General features: G+C 33.6%; 1 protein-coding gene across 4 annotated transcripts; it reads left to right on the plus strand.

Annotated features, from left to right (window-relative positions):
• The first annotated feature begins 1633 nt into the window (after positions 1-1633).
• LOC107482785 (pheophytinase, chloroplastic) lies at positions 1634-9165 on the plus strand. 4 transcript variants are annotated; one of them, XM_052260771.1, is made up of 9 exons: positions 1634-1969; positions 3758-3850; positions 4117-4206; positions 5314-5525; positions 5688-5832; positions 5922-5994; positions 6895-7041; positions 7139-7264; positions 8560-8702. In XM_052260771.1, the coding sequence occupies exons 1-9, from the start codon at positions 1761-1763 to the stop codon at positions 8566-8568; spliced, it is 1104 nt and encodes a 367-aa protein (XP_052116731.1). In that variant the 5' UTR covers positions 1634-1760; the 3' UTR covers positions 8569-8702. The 4 variants fall into 4 exon arrangements, with proteins under 4 accessions (XP_052116731.1, XP_052116730.1, XP_015958850.1 ...); XM_052260770.1 differs by lacking the exon at positions 8560-8702 and adding an exon at positions 8789-9165 and having other exon boundaries at positions 1636-1969; XM_052260772.1 differs by lacking the exon at positions 8560-8702 and adding an exon at positions 8789-9165 and having other exon boundaries at positions 1966-1969; positions 3758-3897.
• Positions 9166-10000: the final 835 nt, after the last annotated feature.

Below are 10000 nucleotides of genomic sequence, written 5' to 3' on the forward strand. Positions count from 1 at the left end.
CAACTCTTTTGTGGTCAAATTCAATGACTCTATTTGAAGTAGTTTGGTAAAAATGTTGGACTTTACTATCAGATAGGATACTATATATTCATATAACTATGTTCAATTTATCAAGTTTAAACTTATTCATTAACATCTATATTTATTTTGCTGCAAGTTTCTTCATCAAACGTCCACAAGATACCATTTATTATCTTCATATTTATATCAAGGTTGTTGAAATTTTTGTGATAATGTACAAATAATTGTCTTAAGGTATTTTTATTATTCTAATAAGCATTTTCAATTATAATTGTAGATTTAGTTTTATCAGATGATGAATTATCAAAGATTATTCAAATAGAGATTGAACAAATACTTAATAGCAACAACAAAATACTTTAAGAATATGCAACAATGTCATTTTCCAACATGGATAACATTCACATTATAAGACATGGCTCTTTGCAAAATAAATTAATATTGGATGAACTCTGTTATGATCGAGTTATGTTGGCTGAGCAACATAAACAATCTTTGCCTACATCGGTGTCAGCCGGACGTATGTTGAACGGCGACTAGTGACTGTGACAACACGGTACCAGCGAGAACTGAGAAAAAAGGGAGAGAAGGAGGTCACACCGTATACAAAGAGGGAGATCTGTTTGGTGTTTGTATAACTAAAACTAAATAGCTCTTTCAGGTTCATCCAATCTTTCAAGTCCAATGGTGGATTTGGTTGCTGATGTCAACTCATCAAACCTGTCATAGTCCTTGGTTGTTGGAGTGGTTTGTTTATACAAGCTTCAAAACCAGTGGAATCCTAGTGAGATCTACAACATTGAAATGGTGCTATAGGATGAGTAGGTTTATATATATTCATGCAATTAACCTTGCTTATTTTGTGTTTTGTATGCTTGAATCTAATGGTTGTTATGTTTCAACAAGGAAAAGAATGATGATGAACAAATAGAGAAGAAGAAGACGAAGATAGTGAAGTGCTAATGCAATTAGGTTACAAAGAGGGACATGTGACCAATTTGGGTCAAAAGAGTTTTAAATTTCAATCGTGAGTTCATCTAACCGTTACACTCTATAGTGAGGTATGTAAATTAGCTGCAATGCCAGTAGTGGTGGTAATAAAATTGGCTGGAAATAAAATAAGAGACCAACTAAGTACATTTTTTTAATTTTAGGGACAAAGTTAGTATATTTTATGAATGTCAGATATCATTTTAGAATTTAACTCGTTTTTGTAAGGAAATTAAATCTTTATAATTAATTGTTAATGAGTTATAGCTCAAATGGCATAGTCTTTTCATACTCAATTAAGAGGTTGCGGGTTTGAATCTCTTATCTTTAGTAAAAAAAAATCTTTATAATTAATTGAATTTTTTTAAAAAAATCTTTAAAATAATACAAAATAATAATGATAAAAATAATTGAATATAATCTAATTTAAAAAAAATATTAATTTACTCAATAAAAAATATAACAAAAAAAAATATAGCATAAAAATTCGTCGTTATCATTTTAGAACAAACCATTTAAAAACTATATAATTAATCCGGTTTAATTAAGTTAAGTTTTTCCTTTTCATCCCTAGCCACACATACCTGCATTGTTGGAAATTGGAACCACAATTAAGTTGAAGCTACACTACGCAGTACGTGGTGCGTGGTTGAGCACACATACACACGACCAGTGAGGGCACTAGAGAACTAAAACACAAGCCATGAATTAGAACTTGAATCTCTTCTGTTACTAATACTACTAACACCATGGCATTGCTATCTTCCTTCACCACCGTCACTCTCCCACGCACCCAAACACCACTGTTTTACCGGAAATACCCTTCTCCCAAACTCAAACTCCCTCATCTCTTTCAATCAAATAGGATCGTTGCATTTTCTGCCCCTAAATTGAATGACCAAATTGCTTCCAAGTCAACCAACCAAATTCCAGATCTCCAGCATGAGCCTCAAACCCGGTAAGTAACTATTTCTATCCTTTCTACAGTTCGCATGAGAAAATTTTCGCTATCTATTCTTCTTGTTATTATTTTACCATCATCCAGGGACCTTGAGAATAATTTCCGCATCGTTCAGTGATTAATTCAACAGTATAGGAATCCAACTCTTTTTTATTTGAGTATAGTTTGTGTACCATGAGATTCATGTTACTTTCTGAAAAAATAAATTACTTAGTAATTGAGTAAATCACTAAAAATATAGCTGAAAGATTCAGAAATCAGGGCCAAAAACAAAAGTTAGTATGACAAAAGAAATGACCAAAAAACACGGTTTTCTTTTTTTTTTTTTTTATCTATGCTACTTGTTAACAAAATATCAGCCATCATAAGCTGATTTTTTTATGCACGTAGCATTTTTTGTTTTTTCACAAGTGATTTCTAATTTTTTGCGAGAACATTTAGATAATTATTTAAAAATTGCATGATAAAGAACCCGGGCAAAATTGGATCTTTAGACCTTTTTACAGTTTTCTTTTTAAAAAACTCATGGTCAACAATGTAGAAATAAAATTGCTGAATAAAATTTGCTTGACTTAAAATCACGAAGAAATTTAAAGATTGATACATTCAAAAAATTGTGATTCACCTTCAAGAACCTTTTTGAAAGTAAATTTCTCGTATTTGGATATTTTTCTAAAACTAATACTATCTTTCCATGATTTTTTGTCGTTTTCATCTTTTAGTGTTATTTTTGTTTATGCCTAAATCTTTCTAATGCATTTATGTTAGTAGGATATTTAACTAGTGGATAGTCTTGGTTATATTACGCGTAGTTAGATGATGATGATGATGATGATGATAGTGGATCAAACTTTCTAACTTGAGGACTGAGGTAGAATAGAGGAAGAAGGACCAGGAAAAGAACTGGTTGTCGGAATAGTAAAGGCAGTGGAGGAATAGAGAAGAATAGTGTGATTAAGAAAGTAGTCAAAGACAGCAACATAGTGGATTTTCCTGCAATTGTGGAACGGAAATTGCTATCAAGGAATGTTGGAGCAGCAATAGAGAAGAGGTGAATGAGACGAGCTTTGGGATGAACTGCCGTCTCTCAGACAATGAAGCAGTGGTGATCCAGGATATGCTAGTTGATAAGCTCGAGAAGAAGAATAGTGGAGGTAATAAAAAAACGGTCAGCTGTGGGAACAGAGCGATGTCGAAGGAACTACCTTGAGAGGACACAAGATATAGGCAGGTAAGTTTTTTGTAAGGGATTCCAACATGGAAGAAACAGAGGGGCTACTCTTCTTGAGTAATATTTGATGATGGACTTAGTGTTGCATGATTATAGGAGAAGCTGATGTGACTATAAATGCATACATTGGTGTAGTATTTGAATCTTGGCAGGGATTCATGATTTATGGACATTAAAGGAGCTTAAAGACCAAACTTGTGCTTTGTTTGTGGAATAGTTATTGCAGCAGTTACGTACTTCTTAAGTAGTGGAGCAAGTGCAGAAGGTATTGTTACTTATAGGGGTAGAGCAAGTGTAGTTGTTTTTTTTTTATCAATTATTGGGGTAACATTATGTCATTATGGTGAGGTCTGATGTAATTGAGGATGGGCTATTTGTTCTCTTTGTTTGCTGTATTGTGCTTTAACTCTATCATTATAGGAGTATTCCTTTTGTTTGTTGGATACATCTAATAATTATCAATTTTTTTTTTTTCTCCTCTGAGTGGTGTGAAGTTAAATATTTTTGGTCTAAGGTTAAGTGCTAACATGTCTTTTCTTTTCCTTGGCTTGTAGCACGTGGAACTGGAGGGGTTACTCTATCCGGTATCAGTGTGCTGGGAACGATGGCCCTGCACTGGTTTTAGTGCACGGTTTTGGAGCAAACAGGTCTACATTGTTCAAATTTTGCTTCTCATTATCAAATATGCCCCTAGGTACCTTGAAGATTAATTGTACAAATTGCTACTATTGAATTGCTCTATGCAAAAATGTTTCAATGTTTTACTTGGTTGTGCTTTCAGGTTTAGGACTCACATGTTTTGTGTCTAAACTCTAAAATGCCATTTAGATATCTACATATTTGTATAGAAGCAAAGATATTTCCTCACCATTTTTGTTATATTTTTCTTTCTTTTTCTTTTTTGGAAGTGAAGGGGAGCCTCGGAGCAGCGGATGAGTTGTCTCCACGTGACCTCAAGGTCACGGGTTCAAGCCGTGGAAACAGCCACTGATATAATTATCAGGTTAGGCTGCGTACATTACAACCTTGGTTGCGGCCCTTTCCCGGACCCTGCGTTAAACGCGGGACGCTTGTGCACCGGGTTGCCCTTTTTTTTCTTTTTTGGAAGTGTTTCTTTTTACTTGTGTTTGGAAACAGTGGGGACAGAGAAAAAGATACATAAAAATTTGTCTTGGTATCTTGTTTGGTCGTAGTGTGGTCCATTGTCCCCATTTTTTGGAGTTACAAAAAATACTAGAATATTTTGTCTTAAGACACTCCAGTTCTGTTTCCATTTCCATCTCTCATTCCAAATGACATACACACACAGATAGTTTGTGTTTCTATCCCTATATTTCTCATCTCTCAAACCAAACATTTCATTGGATAACTAAATGCTCACTTTACTCCCTGAAATGATAAATTTAACATTTCATTGGGTAACTAAATGCACACTTTACTCCCTGAAATGATAAATTTTGGTTATGACATCTCGTCTCTCAAACCAAGCATTCCATTGGGTAACTAAGTGCTCACTTTACTTCCTGAAATGATATATGTTGCTTATAACACTAGTGGCTTTAAGAATTGAGTTTTTAGGACCCAAATAGGGACTAGTTTGATTATCAAGAATACAATATTAGAGACTAATTTGGTTTACATATGTCAGGGACTTAAAAGTGAATTTCCTAACTTCATCGGCTATTATGATCTTGGCTTACAATTTCAGGACCTAAATGTGAGTTTACTCCTTTTCACCACAATTTTCAATAGAGAGAGTCTATCTTTTTTCTGCTTTTGCTAACTAGTGCTGTAAGGAAGCAAGACCCTTGTAAAAGCAAAACCTAAGGCTTCCATTCTTGCTTTCTTAATTAATGTTCTTCGCAAACTTTGTCAATTTTATTTGGAAACAAGATCCTTGTAAAAGAAAGGGGTATCCAATTAGTGTGCAACAACAATTTTCCCTTCTCTTGGAAAAATGGATGCATGCTCTAACATTGCAAAATAGGAAAGTATATGCATATGATATCACATGTTATTTATCTAATTTTAATTTTTTGTGCATTTTATTATCTTCCTTTGTTTTGACTATGCCGCAAAGTAACTGAACTTAGCATGGATATCGTTGCAGTAACCATTGGAGGAAGAATATACCAGTTCTTGCAAAATCCCACCGGGTATACGCTATAGATCTTATTGGATATGGATATTCAGACAAGCCGAATCCTCGCCAAATTGGAGATGATTCATTTTACACTTTTGACACATGGGCTGCCCAGTTAAATGATTTTTGTCTTGATGTCGTTAAAGATAAAGCATTCTTTGTATGCAATTCTATTGGAGGTGAATTTTTCAGAAGCGCCTTGATAATTATTCATTGCTGGGATTATTTTCATTTAGTTATTTCTAATTACTGTTATAAGCTGAGCTGTTGATTATTTCGATATGCTAGATTTACACTATTACTAACTATTTTTTGTTTATTTGTATTTTTTTTTTCTGCAGGAGTTGTTGGTCTTCAGGCAGCTGTAGTTGCACCACAGATGTGCAGGGGCATTATTGTTCTCAATGTATCACTGCGTATGCTTCATATAAAAAAGCAGCCATGGTATGCAAAACCTTTCATCAGATCATTCCAGAGATTGCTCAGGTACAACTGAAACAGAAGTATCTTTATGTTGATGTTGCAGATTTCAAGCCTTGACCAGATTATTACTATCATAATGTTATATTTTATAGGGATACAGCTGTAGGAAAATTCTTCTTTAAAGCTGTCGCAACAAAAGAATCTGTAAGGAACATTCTTTGTCAGGTACTCCTCTAGCTTAGTACTCAACTTTGTATATTCAAAAACTTGTGCTTCAAGGAATGTTGGGTTGACAAACTGTGACAAACCCCAACAGCCAAGAAGTTCAGGGGCAGCATAGAGAAATTACTCCTTTTAAATACATATAGGAGGAGAGGAATAAAAAGTAACTAGTTGAGTAACAAAGGCAACGTGAATTCAGGGAGTTAGTTACAAGAGAGAGAGAGATAAATAGGAAGTGAGAAGCATTTATTTCAGGTAGGAAGAGACTAAAGTGAGAATTGTGGAGAGAATTGGCCTCTCGAATGCCAAACGTCATTTCTGTTACACTCATACACACATAGTCAATATACTCATTCACTGGTTTGGGACTATCACACACTTCTTCTATTCTTGTTATTCTTAATTTTTCATACTACTGCTTCTCTATACTATCTCTATCCTAATCCTATTCTACCTTCTGTGATATCTGAGAACCTTACACAAACTGAATAAAATGCCTGAGAATGAGACTTTAATGGACTTTCAGATAAACAAGCCTTATGGTTTAGGATTAGATGTATGACCCCTTATTTGGTGTAAAGCTTGTGAGTTTTTGTTTGAAGATTTCCCCTTGCAGACAAGATAAGAGATTGGAAATCTCTTCATTGATATTCTTTTTCTTCCGATTTTTTTTTTTTATTTTGGTCTCTTGTTAGGAGGATCTTTATTGTCCCTTTTTCTTCTATGTTTCTTCTCTCCCTCTTAATGGTATACTATTTATCAAAAACAAGAAAAGATTATTAGAATAAATCTGTATGAATCTGTTGTAAGCAATCAAATCCAAGGCATAGCCGCTTTGTTCATTGACACATGATGATGCTTTCCCCCAAAACTAATTATTGTTTTATGAATTGCTCTCTGCAGTGCTATCATGACACCTCCATGGTGACTGACGAGCTAGTGGAGATCATACTCAATCCAGGATTGGAACCTGGAGCCGCGGAGGTCTTTCTCGAGTTCATTTGTTACTCAGGTGGCCCTCTTCCTGAAGAGCTACTACCCCAAGTAACGGTAAGCTTCCTTATTCCCATAAATGAGGAAGTCGGAACAAAGCCAAATGAATGTAAGGTTGACAAGATAAACTGAGTCTAGAAAACTTTCTTCTCAGTGCCCGGTATTGATAGCATGGGGTGACAAGGATCCTTGGGAACCAATTGAGCTTGGAAGAAACTACGGAAATTTTGATTCTGTAGAAGACTTTGTTGTCCTCCCAAATGTTGGACATTGCCCCCAGGTTCCCTCTCTCTCTCTCTCTCTCTCTCTCTCTCTCTCTCTCTCTCTTGTGTGTGTCATCCCCTTGCTTTCTCTATAGACATAGTTTCACAGGAGTATCGAGAAGCTTATAACTGATGAGGAGTATTGTCTTTCCTCATCATGTTTTCTAAATCCAGTGTCAGCTTTAAGTTGACTTGGGAAATATAAATCGGAAATTCTTCTAAGCTAATACCATGGTGCCGTGATAGTGATTGAATAATAGGAGACTTTGCATGACGAAGAAAAAAATGTGGACATATTCATGCTCCCTCTTAAATTTACGTTATTAACTTGTGATGCTAACTGAAAGAGCCAAAGGTTTCTCTGCTACCATCTATGGTCTGCCTTCTAGATGTGTAGTTATTTGCTACATTTGTAAAGAAAATATCTACAAGTGCGGTTGCTGTTTTTCTAATTGATGCAATTACAAAATGTGATTGTCATGAGTTCTCAAATCCAATGATGTTATCACTCTTTTTGAAAATTCTTGTCTTTTTTTCTTATGCCTCTGGAATAACCAAACGGTGAAATAAATAACCTTTTGGTTCGGAAGGAGGTTAAAATCAAATGTTGAATCCTGAAGATGTTTGAGGGTATGGGATGCCCTTCTTTTAGATATATTTAGATATCCATTACTTTTGTTTCTTTGCCATAACTAATTAATCTTTACAAGTACTTGGACAATTCATATTATGCTTTGCTAATAAATTTCATATCATGGAACTTTATATCTTTTTTTTTATCTTCAATGTTTTTTTTTCAATTTTTAGAAATTATCAACTGTATTTTTGATAATCATTTAACATTAATATTTTTTCTTGATTATATTTTATAGTATAAACATTTATTTTGCATTTGAAATTTTGGATGGGATTTAAATATTGAAAGCCTCCACCAGAAAGCTGGAAAGTGACCAATTGAAGATCTTTCAGTTCACACGGAGGCTGAAAGGGAGAGGGTTTATCCCTTAGAATCTTTCAAAGGAAGAGAACAAATATGCGTATTCTTGTTCTTTTCTCATCTAGTTTCAAACAGTCCTTTGTTTCATCCATTATTTTGCCTCTGGTCTACATATCTGTCTACAAGATATGTAGCATACATCAGTAAACTGGACTATCCATCATTTTCCCTATCATCAATTCTTAATTTAGTAGTCACCAATGACTCGTCGTCAATGACCCCTTAGCTTTACCAGTGAACAATTGAACACTTGTTGGTGCTAGCAAGAATTTTAGTCTATTGGAAGATATCTGATAATGTTGTTATAACTTCTAGGTATGTTGATTCAGTGTAAAAATCGAGTAGAAATTTCATGGTTGAATTCAATGTATAAAACAGGCTCCTTTACAAATCACTTGTCCTGGAATTTCAAAGGTCTAATTTATAATCTTGACAAGTGCAATGATAAGATTAAGATTATGATTATGAAAGATTCTCACTTTATGATGAAGTAATCTGAATAGTCTTGTCTCTTTATTAATTTTTTTTTCTTCACTTTATGAAGGATGAAGCCCCTCATCTTGTGAATCCACTTGTTGAGTCATTTGTGGCGTGCCATGCTAAATCTTACGTTGAGCAGCCCAGCAGTTAGTTAAATCAGGTTGTTGATGCCGTTTGTTTTCATGGGAATTGTGTTCATTTTCATCCATCTGATTCCATTAAGATCATATTTGATTTATTGTTAAATAAGTATGATGTCCTTGTATATATGGTATTCAGTATTTGAATATTACAAGTTGTTCATAAATGAGAAAAATTATACCACGTAAATGCAATCCATGGTGGTAATTGTCAGCAGAGCATGCTGTGTTTGCATGTAATTATATCTCAATTGACAAAATCCATTCATCTTTGTATTGTAATAATAAACTTATTAAGATTCACTATCTGTTGCTGAACGCATAGTTATTAAGATTTACCAGCAGTGACTAGTAAGATTCATTAAGAAGTGATGACATAAGAAAAGAAAATTTGGTTCATAGATCATTCAAGGGTGAGAGATCATAAGTCGTGAGGTTTAGCCTATTTAAACTCATATTTCATAACGCGACCAAGTAAAACATAAACAGTCAACTCATAAAAAAAAAGAAGTTATAAGTATTATAGATAACGAAATATATGGACAATTTCGTTTCGCACTATACATTGACGGAAAGATATATATGTCTACCGTTTGCTATTTAGAAAATCTAATTAGTACTTTTCTTTTTCTTCAAAAGTTAATTGGTTCAAAGTTAAAATTCTCAAAAATTTATTTGTTACAGTATTATAATATTTTTTATAACAATTTAATACTGATAAATTTTGTAATATATAAATATATTATTTTAATAAAAAATTGTATAAATAATTAAAATACACATTTTTTATTTTCGTCCAAAAAAGTGTTTTGTAAAAAAATCTTAAGAATCGAAATACTTATTTTGTTTATTATTTTCGGTCATATCATTCTTTTATTAAATAACATAATCATACATTACAAAATTTATCAAAATATTAAATTATTACAAAATAAATTATTTAAACTAAACTTAAAAATATTTATAAAAGTATTTTTATTTAAACGAAATGTACAACAACAACAACAAAGCCTTGTCCCACTAAGTGGGGTCGGCTACATGAATCAAACGACGCTATTGTGCTCTGTCATGTATCATGTCTACAAAGAGACCGTTTACATGTAGATCTCGTTTGACCACCTCATGGATGGTCTTCT

This window comes from Arachis duranensis, chromosome 4 (genome assembly GCF_000817695.3).
Source record: "Arachis duranensis cultivar V14167 chromosome 4, aradu.V14167.gnm2.J7QH, whole genome shotgun sequence".
Lineage (NCBI taxonomy): Eukaryota > Viridiplantae > Streptophyta > Magnoliopsida > Fabales > Fabaceae > Arachis > Arachis duranensis.

Coding starts and splice junctions, on each gene's coding strand:
- LOC107482785 (XM_052260770.1), top strand. CDS start 1,761: ATGGCATTGCTATCTTCCTTCACCACCGTCACTCTCCCACGCACCCAA. Junction 1,970..3,757: donor CAGCATGAGCCTCAAACCCG/GTAAGTAACTAT, acceptor CTTGGCTTGTAG/CACGTGGAACTGGAGGGGTT. Junction 3,851..4,116: donor CACGGTTTTGGAGCAAACAG/GTCTACATTGTT, acceptor TTGGAAGTGAAG/GGGAGCCTCGGAGCAGCGGA.